The sequence below is a fragment of the Erythrolamprus reginae genome, chromosome 4 (assembly GCF_031021105.1).
Source record: "Erythrolamprus reginae isolate rEryReg1 chromosome 4, rEryReg1.hap1, whole genome shotgun sequence".
Taxonomy (NCBI): Eukaryota; Metazoa; Chordata; class Lepidosauria; order Squamata; family Dipsadidae; genus Erythrolamprus; species Erythrolamprus reginae.
The window spans coordinates 87,648,599-87,675,182 of NC_091953.1; the positions used below are offsets into that span (position 1 = coordinate 87,648,599).

Here is a 26,584-nt window from a genome sequence, read left to right on the forward strand (position 1 = left end):
CTTCCCCCCCAGCCAGAAACCCAAAGGTCCCCACCACAGCACCCGCTGCAGCCCAAACGGCAAAGCCGGGCAGTTCCCCAGCTGCCGAAGGAGGCTTAACCCCAGCCCTCTGTCCCACCCATCGCCTGTATCCAGCAGAAGCTGCCACCCGAGTGCTCTTGCCCAGCGGGAGGCGAAGAACTGGGGTGGGGGGGCTGTCGGGACACCCCCCACCCAAGCACTTTGCAGCACTTTGAATCCCGCCGGCCAAGAGCTCTCGGGCAGCAGCTTCTGCCAGACATGGGCAATGAGCGGGACAGAAGGGCGGGGAGAATCAGGAGGCTCCTTTGGTTTAGCCAGGAGAGGAGCGGCAAAGTGACTTGGAGGAATGGGAAGTCCAAACCGCCCGGTTTCAGCTTTCCATTCCTGCACGTCACTTCGCCGCTCCTTTTGGCTGGGGGGGGGGGGTTAGGAAGGTCCTACTTTCCCCCCCCAGCCATAAACTCACGGTTTAGCCAGGAGAGGAACGGCAAAGTGACTTGGAGGAATGGGAAGTCCAAACCGCCCGGTTTCAGCTTTCCATTCCTGCACGTCACTTCGCCGCTCCTTTTGGCTGGGGGGGGGAGTTAGGAAGGTCCTACTTCCCCCCCCAGCCATAAACTCACGGTTTAGCCAGGAGAGGAACGGCGAAGTGACTTGGAGGAATGGGAAGTCCAAACCGCCCGGTTTCAGCTTTCCATTCCTGCACGTCACTTTGCCGCTCCTTTTGGCTGGGGGGGGGGAGATAGGAAAGTCCTACTTCCCCCCCCCCCAGCCATAAACTCATGGTTTAGCCAGGAGAGGAACGGCGAAGTGACTTGGAGGAATGGGAAGTCCAAACCGCCCGGTTTCAGCTTTCCATTCCTGCACGTCACTTCGCCGCTCCTTTTGGCTGGGGGGGGGGAGTTAGGAAAGTCCTACTTTCCCCCCCCCAGCCATAAACTCACGGTTTAGCCAGGAGAGGAACGGCGAAGTGACTTGGAGGAATGGGAAGTCCAAACCGCCCGGTTTCAGCTTTCCATTCCTGCACGTCACTTTGCCGCTCCTTTTGGCTGGGGGGGGGGAGTTAGGAAAGTCCTACTTCCCCCCCCTAGCCATAAACTCATGGTTTAGCCAGGAGAGGAACGGCGAAGTGACTTGGAGGAATGGGAAGTCCAAACCGCCCGGTTTCAGCTTTCCATTCCTGCACGTCACTTCGCCGCTCCTTTTGGCTGGGTTGGGGGGAGTTAGGAAAGTCCTACTTCCCCCCCCCAGCCATAAACTCACGGTTTAGCCAGGAGAGGAACGGCAAAGTGACTTGGAGGAATGGGAAGTCCAAGCCGCCCGGTTTCAGCTTTCCATTCCTGCACGTCACTTCGCCGCTCCTTTTGGCTGGGTTGGGGGGAGTTAGGAAAGCCCTACTTCCCCCCCCCAACCATAAACTCACGGTTTAGCCAGGAGAGGAACGGCGAAGTGACTTGGAGGAATGGGAAGTCCAAACCGCCCGGTTTCAGCTTTCCATTCCTGCACGTCACTTCGCCGCTCCTTTTGGCTGGGTTGGGGGGAGTTAGGAAGGTCCTACTCCCCCCCAGCCATAAACTCACGGTTTAGCCAGGAGAGGAACGGCGAAGTGGCTTGGAGGAATGGGAAGTCAAAACCGCCCGGTTTCAGCTTTCCATTCCTGCACGGCACTTCGCCGCTCCTTTTGGCTGGGGGGGGGTTAGGAAGGTCCTACTTCCCCCCCCCCAGCTGGTGGCAGCGCAACAAAGAGAGGCATTCACTTTCCTCCCGCCCGCAGCCGACTCACCGTGGGCTCCTTCCCGAGCTCGGAGAGCTTCCTGGCTTTCGTTCTTGTTGCATTTGCGAGTTTCATGCCCAGGAAGCTCTCCGAGCTCGGGATGGAGCCCACGGTCAGTCGGCTGCGGGCGGGAGGAAGGCGAATCCCCCGTGGGCTCCGTTACATCTTCCGCTGCCAGCCAGGCCATGCTGGCGGCAGCGCAACAATCACCTTCCTCCCGCCCTAGCCGACTGACTGTGGGCTCCTTCCCGAGCTCCCTTCCTGAGCCTCCCGTTCTCTCTCCCCCCTCTCGCCCCTTCGCCTCCCTGTGTTCCTAGGAGAAGTGCTGGGGATTGAGGCAAGACAGACGTTCTGCTCCTCACCAGCACTTCTCCTAGGAACACAGGGAGGCGAAGGGGCGAGGGGGCGGAGAGAACGGGAAGCTCAGCATTCCGTCAGCCGCAGCGCTGGCTGTCAACTTTTCTTTTTTAGCACTGGGCAGGAGCTGACTTGCCTCCCCAGTGCTAAAAAGAAAAGTTGACAGCCAGCGCTGCGACTGACAGAATGCTGAGCCTCCCGTTCTCCCCCCCCCCACCTTGCCCCTTCCGGTTTCGGCGTTCGGGAGGCCGCTGGGAAGCCCCAACGCCTGGCTGTCACCTTTTAAAACAGCCGCGCAGCTTCCCAGCTGTCTCCGAACGCCGAACACCAAAGCCGAACTTCCGTGTTCGGCTTCGGGAGACAGCTGGGAAGCCGCGCGGCTGTTTTAAAAGGTGACAGCCGGCCTGGGGGGCTTCCCAGCACCCCCCCAAACCCGGGTTCGGGGTTCGGGGGGGTGCTGGGAAGCCCCCCAGGCCGGCTGTCACCTTTTAAAACAGCCGCGCGGCTTCCCAGCAGTCACCGAAAGCCGTTTTTTTGCGGGGGGTTTTTTGGTTGCACGGATTAATTGACTTTACATTGTTTCCTATGGGAAACAATGTTTCGTCTTACAAACCTTTCGTCTTACGAACCTCCTCCTTGCACCAATTAAGTTCGTATCATGAGGTATTACTGTACTTGATATAAATACAGATTTTTAATTTTTTTTTAAAAGGAACTATCATTCAATTTCCCTTAACAAAATAATGTTCACATATTTCAAATAGTATTTCAGCCTCCTATTTTGATTTCACTGTAAGCTCTTCCAATCTGATAGTCGTATAATGTACATTGGTACCCCAGTATTCCACTATGCTTCGGATGCTTACTTTGGATGCTTACTTACTACTTTGGATGCATATTCGACTGCTTCAAAATTTGTCAAATTTGGTACATTTTGCATTTGGTATATTACTTTGTACCAAAGTACAGACAGGAAGTCCTTCCCAGATGAAACAAAGCATCATGTAAGTCACATGGTTTATTTGATACTCATTTTTAGCACTTGTTGGGCCCCCTGGAACCAATTAATGATGAATACTGAGGTACCACTGTATACAATAAGCAGATATAGGAACAATAGCCAGCTTTGCCCATTTTTTTGGGGGGGGGGGCAATTTGCTTTGTTTTTCCATGTTATTTCTTATAATATGAGTTTTTATTCTTCTGAACACAAACTAGCCATAATATATTCCATTTTCTAGTGTAGACTACACAATAAAAACAGTCTTCGGAGAGGGGCGGCATACAAATCCAAATAATAAATAAATAAATAAATAAATAAATAAACATGCTGTAGTAATAAAGCTTTTTCTGTTGTCTTTATTAGCCATCGTTTGTGTATTTTACTGATACTTATTATTCAAGGCATAATGTAAAAATGCTATTTTTATCATCATAACCCTCCAAGTAAGAACCTGGTTCGCTATAAAGAATATGTACATCTCATTGCTTTTTTCTCTTCCATTTTTGAAATTTGGGAATATTTGTTTTCTGCTACAGTTTTTGTTTTCTTCTATTTCTTTCCATAACTTCTCAGATTCATGTGAACTAAGAATGGTTTCAGAAACTGGATATGTCTAATCTGATGAAAAGAAGGACAAGGGATGACATTATAGCAGTGGTCCAATATCTCAGGGGCTGCCACAAAGAAGAGTGAGTGAAGCTATTCTCCAAACCACCTGAGAATAGGACAAAAAGCAATGGGTGGAAACTAATCAAGGAGAGAAGCAACTTAGAATTAAGGAGAAATTTTTTGAAAGAACAATTAATCAGTAGAACAACTTGCCTCCAGAAGTTATAAATGCTCCAACATTAGACGTTTTAAAGAAGAGATTGGATAACCATGTGTCTGAAGTGATACAGTGTTTTCTGTCTAAGCAGGGGGTTGGGTCTGAAAGACTTCCAAGATCCCTTTCAACTCATTTATTCTAAGCATACTGAATTTGTTCTATACTTTAGACTAGACCTCTATAGTAAAATCTACTATATCTACTCTCTTTAATGCATATTCACCAATTTATCATACTTATTTGATATATTTTGATATACTTCAGATATATAGTGTTCCCTCGATTTCCGCGGGGGATGCGTTCCGAGACCGCCCGCAAAAGTCGAATTTCCGCGAAGTAGAGATGCGGAAGTAAATACACTATATTTGTAAAGGAACAGTATCCCAGGCCTTCCCTTAACACTTTAAACCCCTAAATTACAATTTCCCATTCCCCTAGCAACCATTTAGATTATTACTCACCATGTTTATTTATTAAAGTTTATTTTTAAAAATGTTTTTTAAAGGCAGACAAAAGTTTGACAATGACATATGACGTCATCGGGCGGGAAAAACCGTGGTATAGGGGAAAAAACCACAAAGTATTTTTTAATTAATATTTTTGAAAAACCGTGGTATAGACGTTCCGCGAAGTTTGAACCCGCGAAAATCAAGGGAACACTGTACTGATATACAGTTTGATATACTTCACACTGACATACATGATTGTTTCATAACTTACAACTGGAATAGGCATGGCTGACTGAATTGTATTTCTTCATCTTCTGTTTCCTCTTATGTAGTTGATTTATTTCCAATGTAGTGTATCCAGTGATGTCCATGGACTTTGAAGGCTAGTATTGAAGAACTAAAGAATTATCTTTGAAAAATTCTATTACCAGCAATCTCTCACCAACATTATACTGCTTACTCAATTGAATATTGAATTACCAGTACATGTCATTAACCTATTGCTACTATATTTCTTGATAATGCATTTTATACATTTTGTTATTTTCTGTAGAATTTCACAATGGTTTGTACTATTGCATCTGCAATAAACAGTTGATCTTGTGTACTGAATTTTGCTATATGTCCACTAATTCAGGTAGATAGGATGTTGCATATAGTGAGTTGTCCATGAACAGTTGTGTATGAATCCCCCAATCTTTTGCACTATATGATTGCCATCCCTTTCTTCATATGGACTTATAGCCTCAAAATAAAGTAAACATCTAAAAGGTCAATTTTGATCCCTCTTTGCTCACTGTCTTTCTAAAACATACAACATGGCAGAACTGATGGTTTAATGAAGTATTTTTTCCTGCCACTAGAAATCCTCCTAACTGAACTGAATGAACTTCGAAGTTTATTTTTTAATCCTGGCACATTATATTTTTGATGACTTTGTTTATAAAATAAATAAAACAGTCATTAAACATTGATGTTATTTCATTCATGCTCCCTTTCTATTGGACAGAAAGTGTGATATCTTTTAATGCAAATATTTGGAAAAATCAGAAAATCCTAAAGAGCTTTAGAAATTTGGAAATATTAAGCAGATTATATGAAAAACCCCTTTTTAAAAAGCTAATAATAGCAAAAATCTAAGCACAAAATGCATGGTTTCTTCCTGCATTCATTTACCTTGTTCATTTCAGTTTCCATTTCTTTGCTGATCATATGAATGCTTTTTAATCAGAGCATAAAAGTTAGTCTTGTCTTTTCATTAAAAAAATATACATCAGGCACTATCAATAAAATTCTCAGTGGTAAATCCATGCTAATATGGAGTTTATGCAAACCATCTCCAATTTATCCTGAAATGGAAATATGAAACATTGCACCAGAAGCATCATTTTCTTTTGTTACAAACTATAGCTGTGCTCATTGTGTTGTATGCTGATTATTTAATATATGTTAATGTTTTCTTTAGAGTCTTTTGTCACCAGCTCTCTGATGTTTTATTTGTGGATTTTTTTATCCATCCCCTGGCATCTCATTTTCTTGCTGTGGTAATATTTACTACTGTGAAATGCGTGCTGAGATACCTTACACTATAAATTTTCCACTTAATTAGTTGAATCCTGGAAAAAAGACGCATTACAATAAATGTCTGTTATGCACCATTTTATATTAGCTAATTATATTGCAAGGAATTGGGAAAGTCCAGAGTTACTTATTTTAAAAGGTAGTGTAGCAGGTTATGTTAATCAAAAGGTATGATTAAGCTGTTTCCTCTCCCTTGACCTATATGACCTGAAATAGTTACCACTGGTTTATTTAAAAAGTTATCTATAATACGCTCTTCCATTTCCTGCAAATAACAAGGTTGTTTTTTGCTACTAAGTAACAGCTGTTAATTGGAGAAAGTTAATTGTGATAGAGAAGATTATCCCCTAATGATACACCACAACCTTCAGTGCATTCAGAAAGTATTCTGCCCCCCTTCACTTTTGTCAGTTTTGTTATGCTGCAGCCTGATTTTACAGTTATTGAAATTCATTTTTTCTCATTAATCTACACTTAGCACCCCATAATGACAAAGTAAAAACACATTTTAGGAATGTGTGCAAATTTATTAAAAAGAAAAAAAACCCTGAAATATCACATTGCAACACTACTTGAAATTTAGCTCTGGTGCTTCCCATTTCTCTTGATTATTGCTGATATACTTCTACATCTTGATTGGAGTCCACACCTATCTATAGAAGGCCTTACAGCTGACGATGCATACTGTAGCAGAGCAAAAGCCACGAGGTCAAAGAAATTGCCTGCAGAGCTCAGAGACAGGATTATTGCAAGCATAGTTCCCTCTAAGCTGAGCAGTGAGCAATCGCTCACTTAAAAATCATCAACTCAGAGTTTTCCAAACGTGCCCAGAAGCCGAGAGGGAAAGAGTGAGAGGGAAGGAGAGAGAGAGGAAGAGAGAGAAACAGATAGAAAAAAGAGAGGAAGGAAAAGAGAAAGAAAAAGAATGGGAGTAAGGAAGAGAGAAAGAAAATCAAAATCTAGTTTGAAACTAGCTCAACTATTTAAGTGGCATTTTGATATTGATAGAGTTGCCCTATTATGAGCTCACTGTTAGACACACAGTACAGTATTTTATTTTGAAATTCTCTGAGGCAAAACAGGGTGGGTTTTTTGTTTGTTTGTTTATTTATTTATTTATTTATTATTTCTGTGCCGCCCAGTCCCGAAGGGACTGCCGCTCAGACACTATACATTTCCGCCCACCCCCCAAAAAAAATTAGAGGGGACACTGATTGCAAGGCACAGATCTGGGGAAGGCTACAAAAACATTTCTGCTGCAGTAAAGGTTCCTAAGAGCAGTGGCTTCCATAATTCTCAAAAGGAAGAAGTTTGGCACAACAGGACTCTTCCAAGGACGGGTCGCCTGGTCAAACTGAACAATCAGGGGAGAAGAGAGGTGACCAGGAACCTGATGGTCACGCTGATTGAACTGCAGAGGTCCTGGGTGGAGATGGGACAGAGTTCCAAAATGACAGCCAACACTGCAGCTCTCCACTGATCTGGGCTTTATGATAGAGGGCTAGTTAGAAGTCTTTCAGTGAAAACACATGAAAGCCTGGTTGGAGTTTGTAAAACAACATTTGAAGACTCTCAAACTGTGAGGAACAAGATTCTCTGCTCAGATGAAATCAAGATTGAATTGTTTGGCCTCAGTTCTAAACATTATGTCTGGAGGAAGCCAGATGGCGAACCTATGGCATGAGTGTCCAAAGTGGCACGTAAAGCCATGTTGCCAAGCACAGGCTCCTTGCCTGTTTGTCTTCTGGGTTTCTGGCATGCATGCATGTGTGATGATCAGCTGAACTTTGCACATGCAGTAATGCCGAAAACTGGTGTGCACATGTGCTGGCCAGCTGATTGTTGGGTGTGCATGCACGCTTCAACCTGGAAGTTCAGCTTTTCTGGGGTGTGATTTCTTCGCCCAAGCAGCAATGCCAAAAACACATGCGCACCGGCCAGCTGATTGCCAGGGGTGCATGCGTGTTATAACCTGGACGTTTGGCTTTTCTGGAGTGTAGCCCTTTTTGGCACTCTACTGAAAAGTTTTGCCATCATTGACATACCCAATAACATCATAACAGTGAAGCATTATGGTGGCAGGATCATGCTGTGGGGGTGTTTTGCAGCAGCAGAGACTGATCATGGCTGAGAGAAAATTGCCGAACTAAACACAGCCATATACTCATTGAAAATCTATGTCCAGACTGACTCAAAGTTTCACCTATATTCTGCTTAGTTCTCAGCTTGAACAAAGGAAAGGGTGGTGGCAAATTGGAATGTAAGGATGGGGAATGGCATCCAAGCATTAATAGTTCCCTTGAGACATGCTCCCCCCTTCGAGGACACCCAGAGCAGATGTCATATGTGGCTGGCTGGTTGTCATAATAAAATTAACAGAAGTGATTGGTGGACGTAATGTACTGTGGGTGGCCCGAGGGGAAAGAGGGAATGAACTATGCACAGGAAGCCCAGAGCTGATTTTGCTTCTGTGCCAATATGGATTTATTCGGTAAAGTTTATACTTTTGGTAAAATAATGTCAGAAGAGTTTCTTTTTCTGAATTCACGAATTGGACAGTTGATAGCATATTCCACATGGCTGAAGTTTCAGTTTGGAACATGACAACAACTATCCTGAGCACACAACCAGGACAACACAGGAGTGGCTTAGGGACAACTCTGTGAATGTCCTAGAGTGGCTCAGCTAGTGCCCTGACCAGAACTCTATTGAACATCTCTGGAGGGACCTGAAAATCTCTGTCCTTCAATGGTTGCCATCCAGCCTGACTGAGCTTGACAGATTTTGCAAGGAAGAATGACACAAAATCCTCCAATCCAGGTATGCAAAGTTTATCACATCATACACAAAAAGGCACAAGGATGTAATTGAACCCAAAGGTACTTCAATAAAGTACTGATTGAAGAGTCTGAATACTTATGCCAATGTGATATTTCAGTTTTTTCCTTTTAATAAATTTACAAATTGTGTTTTCACTTTGTTATTATGGGGTACTGAGTCGATTAATGAGAAAATGAATATCAACAACTGTAGAATCAGGCATGTAACAAAAGGGACGTCTGAATACTTTCTGACTGTACTATATCTGTTTAGTTTTAATTTAGTCTAATGTATGTCATATTTTGGAGAAAATGCTTGGGAAAACTTAACACTATTTCTTTTTAAAATTTCCTATCCACAGCAAAGATGAAACATCTCAACTTATCCTTTGCAGCCTCTGGCTTTTTGGGGATCTACCACTTGGGGGCAGCATCTGCTTTTTGCAGACATGGTAAGAAGTTATTGAAGGTTGTGAAGGCCTTTGCAGGAGCATCTTCAGGAGCTTTGACTGCCACTGTTCTTTTAACAGTGCCAGAAAGTATTGAGGTAATTGTGAAGAAGAACTTGTAATCTTGAAAACACAGCTTAAGTTTACCTTCTTTGGATGATCTCAGCTAAGCTTTTGAAGATAAGACCAATGTCTGGTTACAAAGCCACAGGATGTGTTTAATTGTGTTAGCAAAGGCATTGTATAGAGGAGAAAACTGCAACAACAAATTGATTTCACTCATTTTAATTTGCATTTGCAGATGTATTTTATTTTATATTTGGCTACAAATTTGAATATTGCAATGATGAAGATTACAAACAGGGTTTTTTATTTCTACAGATTTTAAAAACATGTTATTTCTACAGATTTAAAAAAATCTTTAAAAACATACAGTGTTTTCCCCAAAATAAGAACCTGTCTTATATTTTTTTGAACTCAGAAATAAGCACTTGAATCAAGCCTTATTGCCATGCACTTGAAAGTCTGATTGGGCTTATTATCAGGGGATGTCTTATTTTGGGGAAAACAGGGTAACACCTTAAAATATGTTAACACCATAAGTTATAATATAAACTGGCTAATTTTAACATTGCACATCTGGCTAAACCAATTATTGTGGCTTGTAAATTTGCAGTATTAACTTGTTTTCCAAAACAAAAAATAGATTTTTTTCCAGGTACCACCAATAAGCAAACTGCCGTGTTTCTCTGAAAATAAGATCCTGCCTTATATTTTTTTGAATCCTGAAATAAGCACTTGGCCTTATTGCCATGCACTCAAAAGCCTGATTGGGCTTATTATCATGAATGTCTTAGTTTGGGGAAAATAAGGTACAAGTAGTTCTTCATTAAAACCAGTCACTTGGTGACTGTTCCAAGTTATGATGTACCTACTAGGCACCACTTATGACCCAGATTTGAAATTGTGATGTTTATGGACTCCCCTTGCCATCATGTGATTGAACTTTATACATTCAGCAAATAGGGCTGCATTTATGGCTGTTTGCAGCATTCCTGAATGTGATGATGTTTTAGAGTACTTTTACCAAAACTTGGCACTTCCAGTTTTTAGCAAAATCAGGCCTGCAGGGAAGCATTACTTTGCTTAATGACTGCAGTGTTTGTTTAATAACTGCGGATTTGTTTAATAACCATGGTGATTAGCTGAACAAGTGCCGCAGAAGTGTAAATTTGTATCAATCATAACTGACCAGTTTTACATGTCACAACTGACAATTGTTAACCCAATGGGTTTACCACAGTCCTGGTAAGTTCCAAGTTTACCTGTGGAGTAAATTAGGTAATTGTCTTATGCAATTATATTTACAGAAATGTTAATGGTCACAGATATTTCTGAGTAAGAATTATTATTATTATTATTATTATTATTATTATTATTATTATTTATTAGATTTGTATGTCGCCCCTCTCCGCAGACTCGGGGCGGCTCACAACAATAAACAGAGAACAAATCTAATATTTAAAAATATTTAAAACCCATTATTTAAAAGAACATACAACACAAGCATACCATGCATAATACTATATAGGCCTGGGGGAGATATCTCAATTCCCCCATGCCTGACAGCAGAGGTGGGTTTTAAGGAGTTTGCGAAAGACAAGGCGGGTGGGGGCAATCCTAATCTCCAGGGGGAGCTGGTTCCAGGGGGTCGGGGCCACCACAGAGAAGGCTCTTCCCCTGGGCCCCGCCAGACGACATTGTTTAGTTGACGGGACCTGGAGAAGGCCAACGCTGTGGGACCTAACTGGTCGCTGGGATTCGTGCGGCAGAAGGCGGTCTTGGAGATATTCTGGTCCGATGCCATGAAGGGCTTTATAGGTCATAACCAACACTTTGAATTGTGACCGGAAACTGATCGGCAAACAGTGCAGACTGCGGAGTGTTGGTGTAACATGGGCATACCTAGGGAAGCCCATGATTGCTCTCGCAGCTGCATTTTGAACGATCTGAAGTTTCCGAGTTGTCTGCTAATAGATCTGATATGATTGAAATAAGTGTGACAACAGCATGCTCTTCCTTCACCACCTATAAAATGTGGATGAAAAGCCTTTGTATATGTGCTATAATGTGCTATTTATTTATTAACTAAATATTACATTTATAACACCAGCCACAGTCACGGAAAGTGAGTCTGTGCAGTTGAGAACAATTCTATACTGTTCGACAATTTCCAACCTATGTGACACTTGCAATTACTATTGCAAATCCTAAATTTTAAGAACTGTTTGTGTATCCCAATTGGTCACATCCTTTTAAGGGTTTGGGAAGTCAGTGATGGAAATCACTGTTGTTTAACCAACTTCAATTCCAGAAGCATTGGAATTGCCCAAATGCTACCTACAGCTGTTAAAGATAGTTCTGTATTTTAATGAGGATTTATCTTAATAAATTATATATTGAAAGTCTGTGGTATTAAAATAACTAAACATTGTCACCTGCAGTTTTCTTTGATTTAAAACTCTATGATTCTTTCCATAATTTCCCAGGATCTCTTTTGCTCATCCTAATCCTTTATAATTTAGAAACTGTACTCTAGCTGGACAGAAATTTCGGCATCATTAAATATTTCAGTAAAATAGTAGTAAATCTTAGTTAAATGGAAATAAATTAATAGCTTTTGTTGCATCCTTATCATCATTTGAATATTATGAGAAAAATACTAATTACCCCAAAAATAGGAATATTTCTGACTGTATTTACAATCAGTCTATGAAATGGTTAAGTAGGCATCAAAATACGTAAATTTATAATTCTATAAATGAATAATTTACTGGCAATATAAACTCTACATTATAAAAGTAATAAAACCCTGTCCCCCCACCCCCAAGTCGCTGTAGCTTTTCCTTTTCTTTACCACAATTCTTAGTATGATTTCAGAAGTCTTTATTTGCTTTCATATTGATTTTCATTTACTTTTAGCTTCAGTAATTTGATAACTTTCATTAAAATTATAATGCTTCCTGAGGGTAGAAACATAATGAATTTTATTTCATTTTTCGATATTGGTAACAAAGCACTATTCCTACTTATGTTCTGATACTTTGATATATGGGTTTTCTAAGAGACAAAAGCATATAAGGTATATTTAGGATAGACATCTTTTCTTAATCATAGGACCTTCATTAAAAATAGTTTTTTTTTTAAAGTAAAAGAGTAGAGTAACCGGTGAAGGAGTAGAGTACTGCAGTAACATGATTTTGGACCCTTCTCTGTTTGATGCTACATCCTTTCTTGTATGATTTTTCTTTTATTAAAGGTCCAATCATGTGAGCTTACAGTTAAGTTTTCTTAAATGTATACTAATTAGGAAGCCTGCCTACTAATATATATAGTTTTAAAGATTTGGAGTGTATGAAAAAGAAACCTTCCCCAAATAACATTCCTATTATCTGTCCATCTATCCATCCATGTGTATACATATGTTAAAAAGTCAGTTAAATGTTTCACATAATTAGATTAGTGTGTTGAGAGGAGCTGTGTTTACATTTGGTATATGAATCTTTTTTCAGAAATGTACAAATATTACCTACCAACTTGCTGAAGATACTAGAAAACTTTATTTTGGAGCACTAACACCTGGTTATGATCTCATGACAAAACTTAGGTAAGTATTTATACAGCCAAATTTGGTTTTCTGTGAATTCTCCAATAAATGGTTACATCAGAGATACTGCATTTGTGTTAGTTACTATGGAGAAATGCAGCATTCATGTTTTTCTAAATTATTTAGAAGTTGTTTAATTATTTAAGTGGACTAATATTTATTCTGTTTTTCCATAGGGGCTACATTGATTCAATCCTCCCCTCTAATGCCCACGAGATAGCAGAAAATCGCCTCTTTATATCAGTCACTAATACTAAGAATGGAAAAAATTATTTGCTGTCACATTTTGCCTCCAGGGAAGATCTTGTTAAGGTAGGAAAGTTGTATATTACTCCTATAAGTGAAATCACCCAGTTGTCCCCACTTTCTTAAGAGTTTAGGTTTTATTAGTTTTGGCCTGCAAACTCTTCATGTTCCTCATTTGAACAGCTTCCTTGCTTTAAAAATGAAGACTGTTGACATATTTACAGCCAGGAATTTATGACCTAATTGTCATGAAAATCTTTCAACTGGTCTTTATAGTTAATCTTCAACTTACAATCACAATTCGGACCAGAGTTTATATTGCTAAGCAAGGAGTCACACCCATATATGTTTCTCTTTATATTAAGGTAATATAGGTGGCTTGGCCTAGGACTGACAGAAAGGATTTTAAAAAGATCTTGCATTGCAGACAAGTAGGAATACCTGAACTTTAACTCTAAATGGATCTACTATTCACTCCCATACATTATTTGATAATTAACATTATAAACCGTATTGTCTGAAAGAGGAGTTAAAATAGAATTGTTGTTCAGTATTTTTCCTCAGTTAAGAAAGTAAGATAAGAATTATTCACATTTTTTCTTATATTTTCTAGGCTTTGTTAGCCAGCAGTTTTATTCCTCTTTATGCAGGAATAAATGCAGTGGATTATAAAGGACAGGTCTGTATAATTAGAGTTCTTATTCTGGATACTGTGTTTTTATGCGTGCTGCAAAAAATCCTCATATTAGGCTGATCATTACTATCTGATTTTTAAAGAACTTGTATTAACATGTCACCTTTGAAGCATTATGGCCTTGAAAACCAATTATGTAGTGTCATGCATCAAGACTTGCTCTGGCAAAAATATCACTCACACGGGCTTCTGAAATGGCATAAAATGTTTCTGATGTTAAAATTAATGAAATACTGTAGATGTCTCATGTGATTGACACTTAAGGTTATTATTAAAGCAGCAAAAAAAATAAAATAACTATAGCTGGTTTTCTTCATTAGTAACAATCTAGGAAGTAATTTCTGTACTTGCAATGGGTATGTGAGAATGACCTTGGGAGACAAGAGGAAGATCTGCAGGTTAGATAACAGTTAGATAAGAGGCAGCTTAGCCCAAAGAAGAAATGGAGGCATGACAAACATCTCAGAAGGGACCCTCTATATCTTCTTGGCAAGGGAGGAACAGATGTACTTTCAGACTTGCAACAATATGTTAATGTAACTTTACAATAATGTTACAGCTAGTACTTCTGGGTATGCTTCTTGTCTGAAGTATCTCACAAGGCTAAGAGAACTAGATAAATGTTTGCATCAGAGAATGCTGCCATAAGCACAACTTGCTATATTTTAAGCTTTTGTTGTGCAGGTATAAAAAGTCTAGTAATGATATTGTTTGCTGTGTTGGATTACAAATATTTCAACAGTTGTATGTCATCAGTGTTTTTTCTTGTGCCTTCTCTCTCATACTGAAAATAGCTGAGAATAGAATTGTTTAATGCTGTTAACTGTCTTTTTATACTATTATTAATTTAATTGATTTTTAACGAAATTGGGGCTTTAAGTAATGGATGACTGGGATAAACATACTTGTGGTTACGAATGGAATGACTGGTACGATTGGATGGGCGGGGGGCGGGGGGGGATATGGTATGGATGAGTGTATCGATAGTAGTGTGAATGATATGTCTGGCCCACCTGACGCCCGGGAGACAGGAGAGGGAGGGGCACCGATCTCTGGGGTGGCAGGGGGTCGGAATATCCCTGTGTTGCTGGGGAGAGGCAGATATGGCGGGGGCCACAGAGTTAGCCGTTCCAGGGGAACGAGGGACCGTTGCTTAATAACGGTCCCCTGTTCTGGCTCTGTGAGCCCAATCTTGGGTACTGGTGATGAGTGTAACTCTGGCCCTGGGCTCAGGTTGCTGCTGTTGAATGCCAGGTCGGTGGTTAATAAAGCTCTCCTCATCCGGGATCTGATCCTGGATGAGGAGGCCGACCTGGCATGTATTACTGAAACCTGGCTGGGCCCGGAGGGAGGTATTCCTCTCTCTGAAATTTGCCCAGCCGGGTTTCAGATATGGCATCAACCGCGACCCCAGGGGAGGGGGGGAGGAGTGGCTATTGTAGCCAGGAAGAGCCTTTGCCTGCGTAGACTCATTGCTCCGGAAATAGCGGGTTGCGAGTCTCTCTTGATGAAGTTGGACTTAGGAGTTCAGGTGGGCTTATTTCTCACGTACCTGCCTCCCAGCTGCGTGTCAAAAGCCCTGCCTGTGCTACTCGAGGAGGTAGCCGGGTTGGCGGTAGAGCTCCCCAGACTTATTGTCTTGGGGGACTTCAATCTGCCGTCACTCGGCGAAACCTCTGGGTTGGCACAGGAGTTCATGGCCACCATGACAGCCGTGGACCTGACTCAAGTAGTTCAGGGTCCGACTCACGAGGGAGGGCACGCACCTGACATGGTATTCCTTTCCGAGCAATTGAGTAATGGTCTGAGACTAAGGGGCTTAGAAGTGTTGCCTTTGTCATGGTCAGACCATTTTCTACTACGGCTTGACTTCCTGGCTCCAATCCTCCCCCGCAGGGAGGCGGAACCAATGAAGATGTTCCGCCCCAGGCGCCTGATGGACCCAGAGGGCTTTCAGACGGCGCTTGGGGTTATTCCAGAGGCACTCGTCCACAGTTCGGCGGAGTCTCTCGCGGAGGCCTGGAACACGGCTGCAGCGGGGGCTCTTGACCGGATTGCGCCTTTGCGACCTCTCCGAGGCGTTAGACCCCGTAGAGCCCCATGGTTCAACGAGGAGCTCCGGGAGTTGAAACGCCAAAAGAGACGTCTAGAGAAGCGATGGAGGAAGAGTAGGTCTGAATCCGATCGAACACTTGTAAGAGCTTTTATTAAGACTTACAAAGTGGCGCTCAAGGCGGCAAGATGCGCGTACCATGCCGCCTTGATTGCATCAGCGGAATCCCGCCCGGCCGCTCTGTTTAGGGTGACCCGCTCCCTTCTCAACCAGGGGGGAGTTGGGGAGCCCTTACAGAGTAGTGCCGAGGATTTTAACACGTTTTTCGCTGATAAAGTCGCTCGGATCCGGGCCGATCTCGACTCCAATTGTATAACAGAGTCGACTGACAATGAGTCAGTCGAGGTGACTGGGGCACGTACTTGTCCACCTGTCTGGGAAGAGTTTGATCTGGTGACACCTGATGAAGTGGACAAGGCCATCGGAGCTGTGAGTTCCGCCACCTGTTTACTGGATCCGTGTCCCTCCTGGTTGGTTTCGGCCAGCAGGGAGGTGACACGGAGCTGGGCCCAGGAGATTACCAACGCTTCCTTGGGGAGGGGAGTTTTTCCATCACTCTATAAAGAAGCGCTTGTGCGCCCCCTCCTCAAGAAGCCCTCCCTGGACCCAGCCGTACTTAACAACTATCGTCCAGTCTCCAACCTTCCCTTTATGGGGAAGGTTGTCGAGAAGGTGGTGGCACTCCAGCTCCAGCGGTCCTTGGAAGAAGCCGATTATCTAGGTCCCCGGCAGTCGGGTTTCAGGGCCGGTTACAGCACGGAAACCGCTTTGGTCGCGTTGATGGATGATCTCTGGCGGGCCCGGGACAGGGGTTTATCCTCTGTCCTGGTGCTCCTTGACCTCTCAGCGGCTTTCGATACCATCGACCATGGTATCCTTCTGCACCGGCTGGATGGGTTGGGAGTGGGAGGCACTGTCCTTCAGTGGTTCTCCTCCTACCTCTCTGGCCGGTCGCAGTCGGTGTTAGTGGGGGGCCAGAGGTCGACTCCTAGGTTTCTCCCTTGTGGGGTGCCTCAGGGGTCGGTCCTCTCCCCCCTGCTATTCAACATCTACATGAAACCGCTGGGCGAGATCATCCAAGGACATGGGGTGAGGTATCATCAATATGCGGATGATACCCAGCTTTACATCTCCACCCCATGCCCAGTCAACGAAGCGGTGGAAGTGATGTGCCGGTGCCTGGAGGCTGTTGGGGTCTGGATGGGTGTCAACAGACTCAAGCTCAACCCAGATAAGACGGAGTGGCTGTGGGTTCTGCCTCCCAAGGAAAATCCCATCTGTCCGTCCATCACCCTGGGGGGGGAATTATTGACCCCCTCAGAGAGGGTCCGCAACTTGGGCGTCCTCCTCGATCCACAGCTCACATTAGAACAACATCTTTCAGCTGTGGCGAGGGGGGCGTTTGCCCAGGTTCGCCTGGTGCACCAGTTGCGGCCCTATCTGGACCGGGACTCATTGCTCACAGTCACTCATGCCCTCATCACCTCGAGGTTCGACTACTGTAATGCTCTCTACATGGGGCTACCTTTGAAGAGTGTTCGGAAACTTCAGATCGTGCAAAATGCAGCTGCGAGAGCAGTCATGGGCCTACCTAGGTATGCCCATGTTTCACCATCACTCCGCAGTCTGCATTGGTTGCCGATCAATTTCCGGTCACAATTCAAAGTGTTGGTTATGACCTTTAAAGCCCTTCATGGCATCGGACCAGAATATCTCCGAGACCGCCTCCTGCCGCACGAATCCCAGCGACCGATTAGGTCCCACAGAGTGGGCCTTCTCCGGGTCCCGTCAACTAAACAATGTCGGTTGGCGGGCCCCAGGGGAAGAGCCTTCTCTGTGGCGGCACCGACTCTCTGGAACCAACTCCCCCCGGAGATTAGAACTGCCCCTACTCTTCCTGCCTTCCGTAAACTCCTTAAAACCCACCTTTGCCGTCAGGCATGGGGGAACTGAAACATCTCCCCCTGGGCACGTTTAATTTATGCATGGTATGTCTGTGTGTGTGACTGTTAGCATATGGGGTTTTTTAAATATTTAAATATTTTAAATTTGTCTGATTGCTTATGATTTGTTTTTTACATGTTGTGAGCCGCCCCGAGTCTTCGGAGAGGGGCGGCATACAAATCTAAGTAATAAATAATAAATAAATAAATATTACTGGTCTCCATATAGTAGTGGAAATGTTAAAGGGCTTTTTTAATGAGCTTTATGTTGTGGGAGTTTATACTGACATATAAGGGATAAGGAAGATGGACTTATTCATTTATCCTGATTATAAATTCAGTGATCCATGAAGCAATGTATAGCACTCTAAAACAAATATTTCCATTGTTACACAAGTTTAAATACTTAGCATATATCCTAAACATTTTTGTCATGTTCCATGATTTCTTTTAAAGTAGATTTTAACTGTACATCTTCTTTGTAATAGTATATATGTGAATTGCTAGAGAAAAGACCTGAGGATGAAATAGCATCTGAATTTTTTTAATGGTATAGGAGAAGAAAAAGAGTGAGAGTTTACTGTGAAAATATGTCCCTCTAATGTTTTGTTGGGAGGGTTTTATTACTGTTTCAATAATAACACGAACATTGACATACACATAGTCCTCGACTTATGACCACAATTGAGCCCAAAATTTGTGTTGCTAAGTGATACAACTGTAAAGTTAACTTTGCCCGATGACCTCTCTTAAGTGAAGCGAATCACTGCACTGTTGAATTAGTAACAATGTTGTTAAGTTAAACCACATTCTCCAATGACTTTGCTTATCAGAAGGTCACAAAATGAGACACTCCCTGGGACACTCCAACCATATGTGTCAAGAGTCTGAATTTTAATAATGTCACCATGGGGATGCTACAGTGATTGTAATTGTGCAAAATGTTTATACATCACTTTTTTCAGAGCTATTGTAACTTTGAATGGTCACCAAATGAACTATTGTAGGTTGAGGACTACCTTTACCTAGTGACAACAGAATAAAAGAGAAAGAACAAGAGAAAAATCACATAATGTAAAGATCTTAATATAGAAGTATAACAACTGTGGCAAAAGATAGCAAAGATAGTACCAATAATAACAAGGGCCTTGGATGCCACAGTACCACTAGAATACCATCAGCATTGACATTGGGTCGGATGCAGAAATAAGAACACGGACCACAGAGCTGGGATTTATGGATCACTTTATTAATTCAACTTGGACCTGCAGAGTTAAACCAAACTTCCGTTCCAAACATTATTGCACAACTATGGGCGAAACTCCTTGCTGAGCAAGGGAAGGTTGACCTTGACCTTGACCTTCTCTTGCTCTCTGCCATGCCCAAGGCATGTGGGAAGGCTGACGCCCAACTTGTCGCCTGTAGGCCTGCAGTAGGTGAGCCCCAAGGCCACCCTCTCCCCAGCACCCAAGCCAGGTAGGCCCTGGGCTTCTGAAGAGGGGCAACCCATCACCTTTCACAAGGTGCCCAAAAGGAGACCACACAGTTGCTGTTAGCTCCTTTTTCTGCCCCATACTGGCAGTAGGTCAAATCTCTATTTTAGGCTCACTGCCCCCCCCCCCCAATCCTGCACCAGCTCATGCAGGCACCTCTGCTGGTCCCCAGAGTCAATGACCCACTATCTGCCAATGTAACTTTGCCAACCAGATTTTTCCTGTCAGCCTGCCTCGGGCTTGTTTGCTGTCCTGTCCACGTTAGTACCCGACCACTATGCCTGCTGTCCTGTACGAGTTAGCGCAACCTGTGGCAGGCTTGGGCAATTCCAAGGTAGTACGGCATAGACCTCTGAACCTACCTTCGGCCTGAGGCCGGCTAGGACACTTTCAGGGTAGTATGGCGTATTCCTGTGAACCTACCCTCGGCACACAGTTGGTCTGTGTTAGAGCCGGGCTGTTAACCCCTGCGAGCCTGCCCCTGTGTGGTTCTCTCGCTGCTTTCACTCCTGTCTTCATCTTAGCATGCCTGCACTGGCGGGACTCATCTATGGTTAACATATCCCTGACTGGTGCTGTCGCTTTGTGTGAGTTAGCACCGAACCACGGTTCCCTGTGTTTCTCCTGCTTTTAATTAAAGTCTCCGACCATGCCAAAGCGGGAGGGAGGCAGCTAGTCGGTCCCTTTTATACCAGGGCTTACTACCCTGCCCTCTGGCCATCGTGCCCCACGCAGCGTGCTGGGCATGCTGAGTTGTTGCACGCATTCTCACGTGACCACCTCCATCCCTGCTTTCAGCGGCGGTGGCCGAGTGCTTCCGGCCCTGCCACAAATGTTGGCCCGCCTCAAGCTGCTGGCCTCTTAATTCTGGAAGTTGAAGTCCTCAACTATTAAACTGTGTTATGCAGACATTATGCAGAGACACCTATGATTTAGAGCATTATGTACCTGAAAAGATACATATATATATATATACAGTAATACCTCATCTTACGAACTTAATTGGTGCCTGGAGGAGGTTCGTAAGGTAAAAAGTTCGTAAGACGAAACATTGTTTCCCATAGGAATCAATGGAAAAGCGATTAATGCGTGGAAGCCCAAAATTCACCCCTTTTGCCAGCTGAAGTTCCCGTTTTCACACTGGTGGAATTTCCCTGAGACTCCCCTCCATGGGAAACCCCACCTCTGCGTTTTTGCGATGCTGCAGGGAAATCCCAGCACGGGAATTCCCAGCATTGCAAAAACGGACGCTTTGCTGGCAACAGAAATCCGGAGGTGGGGTTTCCCAGCGAGGAGAGCCTCAGCAAAATTGCAGCATCGCAAAAACATTGAAGTCCTCGAAACCCCACCTCCGGACTTTACCTCAGCCATTTCTTCTGAGGGTGGCCCACTGTCTTCTTTCCTCGCTGCCTCCTGTCTGCAGGGCTCTCTCCCGAGGGAAAGAATGAATCGAGGTCTCTCCCAGCCCCCAGAGAAAAGAAGCCTTCCCTTCGATCCAGACAGCCTGAATCCAAGGGAGCATTTTCCATTCTCTGCACGCTGGAGGAAGTGAAAGAACTGTCTAAGCCCTCAGAGAAAAGAATCCTTCCTTTTGATCTGAGAATCCTCAATGCAAGAGAGCGTTTTTTCATTCTCTGGACGCTGGAGAAAGAGAAGGAACTCTCTAATCCCTCAGAGAAAATGTAAAACGATCTCTTGGATTGAAGCTGCCCGGATCAAAGGGAAGGATTCTTTTCTCTTGGGGCTTAGAGAGATTGTTCACTTTCCCCAGCGTCTTTTCTCTGGCATCTGAATCCAAGGGAGCGTTTTCCATTCTCTGGACACTGGGGGAAGGGATATGTCTCTTCTATCCCCCAGAGAAAAAAGCCCAATGTCAGTACTTTCTCCCATGGCGTCCTTGTAGCGGGCTGGAGAGCGAGTGAGTGAGCAAGAGAAACGAGCCTTCTCCGGCCAGGCATTGGAAGCTCTGTGGGGGAGGAACAGTAGCCCGGCTGGCGCACACAAGGATTCAGGACCAACTCTAGCTTTGTGAAGCTGGAGTCCTCCGTGCCTGCCTCCGCCTCCTGCTGCTGCTGCAGAAAGAAGCCGAGGGGTGCCCTTCCTCATTGCAGCCACGGGAAGCAGCCTTACTGAGGGGTCGCCTGCTTTTTTTTCTTCCTCTGCCGGCATTCAGGTTCGGTAGAAGGCTGAGAAGCGCCCGGCTGTTTCAGAAGGTGACAGCCGGGCGGATTTTTGCGATCGGCGGCAGCGGGTTCGTAAGGTGAAAAAAGTTCGTAAGAAGAGGCAAAAAATTTCTGAACCCCAGGTTCGTATCTCGAAAAGTTCGTATCACGGGGGGTTCGTATCATGAGGTACCACTGTACTGCATCTTTTTGTCTTTTTGAAAGAACAATTGCAACCATCTTGCCTATGGACGCAAATATCCGAAACGATTATCTGAACGAAATCATTGAAAGTATAAGCTAAAAATATTTCAACAAAGTGTTCAGGTTTAGAAGTTTTCATCAAGAAAGGAGTAAAAGTAGTAGGATAGAGAGAAAAAACTAGGAAAACTAGAAATTAGAATAGATGTTGAAGTCATAAGGCTTTCTAGATTAAGTACAGATGATATAAGTTAGAAAATAAAAAATGCATAATACAGGTTTATAGTTGTTTCCCTTAGAGAATCAAGGTTTTAACACAGGAAATGGTGTCCAGATATGCAAAGCAGTTAATTACTGACAGAGCATAACTATTTCCACTAGAAATGGATTGATGGTGGCTTAACCAATGGCCTCCCTATCTTGCCAAAAGGCCGAACTGTGACTGTTTCTCCTTTTTGTGGCCGGCTAGACATTTGCCCAGAAAACAAAGGACGGGTGGATATTTATGCTAAACTTGCAAAGCAAGACATCATGGTGAGTTATGCAAGGAAAATTATTTATTTTACAATTTTTAGAATTACTCTTTGATATTTAGGAAGATGTGCTAAAAAAAAGTAACCTTGTTGTGTCTTTATTTTTTGGCATACACTGTAGAATTATTATACAGTACATTATATCCAACTTCCTATTATTATAATGTGAAGCTAGGAAAATCCAATCTGGTCACTTTGTTAAAGGTATGAAGGGTATACCAGGAAAAGTTAATTTATTAAGGAAACAAAATCTTTATTTTAGAAAGTGTTCAGAAAGCTTGATGCTTTTTTTATTGCCATCAGTTTCAGTATTGGGAAAGGTATACTTAGATAATTAACAGGAAATATTTTAAAGGATTTAAAAGTTTGAGAATTTCTGGAAGTTAATGCCAAGATAATACTGTCTCATTATATTTCTCTTTTTTTCCAAAGAAAATATATAAAGAATAGAAAGAAAAGAGGGAGGGAGGAAATGAAAGTAAGAATGTAGTAAAGAAAATAAAAATAAATATACAAAGAAGTGATTTCCAAACTTTAATCACAAGTATAGACAACTTTAGTAACGCTATCGCTTCTTAAATCATTAAAACAAATGATTTTTCATCTCATATCTTATCTATTTTAAAAAAAAACCAAAGCATGCCATTTCAATGCTGTTTTCAGCCAAAGTCTATTAAGAGTTACCAGAAATAACAATGTATCTATTTTAACTTTCATTAAATAAAGCAACCTTATATTCCTTCCTTTTATTTCTAATAATCTTAAGCATTAATACATTTAAATAATGTCATAGAACTGGATTTCATTTCTTCTTTGTCTCTTGTGAGATTCTTCAAAGCTTTGTTTCTTTTATAAGTCCAATATAGAAAAAAAAAGTCCAAGTCACTCTCTTGGTTTATTGTTCGTATAGCCCTTTTAATTTTTACATCTTTTTACATAACATCTTTTTCTATGTCATCACCTTTGCCATACATATTTATTTATTTGTTAGATTTGTATGCCGCCCCTCTCCGCAGACTCGGGGCGGCTCACCCTAACTCTAACCCTATAACATGTTTTAGACATAATCTATCCATAAAAGCAAATATTGCTGTTGAAATTATTAATACTAAGTGTTGAGTTCCATTTTTGAAAATTTCCATTCATTATTTCTAGTGTTAGAATAGTTGCCATTGAAGTTTTGTGGTTTTTCCCCTTTAATTGAAAATTTTAGTTTCCTCTAGTATTCAGTATTTACAATTTTATTGTATTTTTAAATTGAAAAAAGGCCTTTTCTCAAATTTTCTCATATTTCAAATATGTCTGGACCCTTAGTCCCTAATTTTAGTCAAGGTTGACTAAAGGTCAACTGAGATATTCTTTCCTCCTAGGCTTCTACAATTTATGCATGGTATGTTTGTATGTATGATTGGTATTATAACAAGGGTTTTTAGCTGTTTTTAGTATTGGATTGTCACATGCTGTTTTTACCACTGTTGTTAGTTCACGGAGAGGGGCGGCATACAAATCCAATCAATAAATAAATAAATCAATAAATTTAAAACTTTATAACATTATTTTCTGAAAGACTAATGTCAAACTAACTAGGTGCTTTGAAAGTTATTATCCAAAGATTTCTAATAGCTGAAAAGTACATAACCAGCAAATTCAAAAAGTGATTTTAAAAAGCAAGTACGCAAACTTTATAAAGTTTCCTACCATGATTCTAATTTATTTGTCTCCCACTGTTCTATGCTAGACTCCATTATCTTGCAGTATCCCTGTAAGGATCAACTGTTTTAAGCAGATAAATGTTTTTATCAAACTTAGTGATTAAATGTTAGTGATTTGGTTTTACCTAATTAAAAATAGCATTGATTAAGTGTGTAAGTTCAAACTCATGGTGTCGCATTGCCATCACATGACATTTCACAATATTTTCCCCCTTCATGGAGCTGGGATGGGTATGTCCTGCGTATGTCGCATCCAGCTTGCGTGCCACCAGTTTGACACCCCTTCATTAGACAAACTATTATTGGACATCTTTGTGGTGGGGGACATCAGGGCCAGGTTCATGAATTTGATCTTGATGCTTCAAAATTAAAATTTATTAGTAAACAACTGGATACTGTAGTGCAAATTTCCCTACAGTATATCAGGTAGATGGCAGTACATCAAGTAAAAATAGTTACTAAAACTATATACTTAACATACAAATGAATATTTTAAAACATGTTTCAAATATTACAAAAGGGGCAAATGATTTGATTAGCTTTTAAAAATATTTTAGAACTGTTTCTTTTCTGTTTCAGTTTTCTAGGATTGTGAAAATAATTAAATTAGGAAAACCAGTTTGCTTCAAATTTTAATTTAATTAATGTTCTAATTAATGTAATTATATTTAAGTGCTGTATGTTGGATAAATTTTGTGAAAACTTGCAGTCCCTAGGTTCTTACAATAAACTAAACCATGATTGCTTCCCCATGGTTTATTAAATACACTTCATTTGATTGGCCTCAAATATTGCAAGTCATAAGCCATGATTTATATACCATAGAGACCATTAACAAAATAAAGCACTTTATGAGTTAGCAAATGCAAGAATACAATCTGTATGAAATAATACATTATATCAAAATGTAATTAATTAAGCAGTAAATATCCTACTTCTTTTTCCTTCTTGGATGCAGTTATCCATTGGCAACTTTATTAGACTTCATCAAGCTCTATTTCCACCAAGCCAGGAAAAAATGGAATCGCTATATCAAGATGGATATGATGATACCATACAATTTTTATTGAAGGAAAATTGGTTTGAGTAGATTGTGTATGATGAAAATAAATAAAAAATTGATGGCTTGTCAACCCAAATCTTCAAGCATGCCCTACAGAGCCTAAAGGGCTGATATCACCATTTATGTTTATCTCAAAAAAAAGTGTCACTGGGATTTCATCTGTTGATGCCAGACAAGTGTTTTATATGATATTGTGCTGGCCTGAATTTGTAGAGGATTTCAAATGCACTGGAATTGTATTTGGTATAGAAGATAAGCTGCTTCTTAGAAAATATTAAGAGAAATCAAAACTTCCACGGCTTTTATTTTCTTTCTTTTTTCATTTTTCATGCAGATGTGAAATATGAATTTTGGGCTCATTAAATTTGTTCCTATAAAGTCATAAATATGTGCAGTTTGCAGAAAATTGAATACTTGTGTTATTTCATAAAAATACTATTAATGTGTTCATTAATTAGTTTACTCATTTTGTTTTTTTAATCCAGTGCATTCTCAAGCATGAACTGTAATTACATTGATACCATGGGAAACAAAACAACTTAACAACTCATTTATCTACAGATGTATTTTACCATTAGTGGGCTTAGTTTTTCAGATAGGCCATGTATATTTTTGAAATGTTGACTTTTAGTGGGTTTGTTTATCCTTTCTGTCATATAAAATTCATTGTAGAAAGAAAAGAAAAATGTCAAACATATTGCATTTTTGTTTATGCCAGTCACCTAGAAAATGTATCAGAGCAATTGTTAAATATGAATAAAACAAGTTACATTCATGCAGTTCTGTTTAAAACATTGTCTCCAAGGAAGTAATTTGCTGATTTAAGGAATATTGCCCAAATTGCTTTTTCATCTAAAATGTTTTCTATGCCATTTGAATCAGGTGGGTTCCAAATTTTTTTGCTGCCACTCTGTGAACGTGGCTTAATTTTGTGGGAGTGGCTTGATGGTCATGTGACTGGATGGTGAGGCCAACTCAATGTCTCTCACATCAAGGGGTGCCTCGCCTGGCCACTCCTCTCCCAGCCATTCCTTGTCACACCCAGTCTCAAGGTATCTATAGATCTGTAAAAATGTTGTTCACTTTTTTTCAACTTTATTATCTGCATACTACAGATATACTTTCATGTAAAGGAGGAAATGGCCCACACGCTTTACCCAAGAGGGGAAGTCATTAGCAACCTATTGGACCTCAAGGACCAACAAATTCATAATTTTAAATCCCACGGACCTCTGGTGTGGGGGGAGCTCAACCGCTTTTCAAGCCCACCTCTCTGCTTCTGCAAAGCCGCCCGGTGGGAGGCCTGAGAGACACTGCTTGGTCTAGGCACACAGCCTAGAAACTTCTTTTGTGTTCCTTCTCTCTAGAAGATTGGTCTATCTGAGTGAAGGAAAATGAAGATGGGTGGTAAAGTCAGTCCCATATTCCAGACCTGTAGCTCTCCCTCTCCTGCCTTTCCTCTTCCTTTCCTTCCCTTT

General features: G+C 41.8%; 1 protein-coding gene across 9 annotated transcripts in view; it reads left to right on the plus strand.

Moving 5' to 3' along the window:
* The window catches only part of PNPLA4 (patatin like phospholipase domain containing 4), a 39,261-nt gene extending 13,363 nt beyond the window's left edge, over positions 1-25,898 (plus strand). For 4 of the 9 annotated variants that reach the window (XM_070750839.1, XM_070750836.1, XM_070750838.1 and 1 more), the window contains exons 4-9: positions 9,193-9,377; positions 12,852-12,946; positions 13,123-13,258; positions 13,806-13,871; positions 22,180-22,332; positions 25,002-25,898. In XM_070750839.1, coding sequence (XP_070606940.1) covers positions 9,193-9,377; positions 12,852-12,946; positions 13,123-13,258; positions 13,806-13,871; positions 22,180-22,332; positions 25,002-25,133 — 767 coding nt within the window. In that variant the 3' untranslated portion in view covers positions 25,134-25,898. Of the gene's footprint in view, positions 1-3,728; positions 3,845-9,192; positions 9,378-12,851; positions 12,947-13,122; positions 13,259-13,805; positions 13,872-22,179; positions 22,333-25,001 lie in introns of all 9 variants that reach the window. The other 5 variants (XM_070750843.1, XM_070750844.1, XM_070750840.1 and 2 more) reach the window with 3 other exon arrangements.
* The last annotated feature ends 686 nt before the right edge of the window (positions 25,899-26,584 follow it).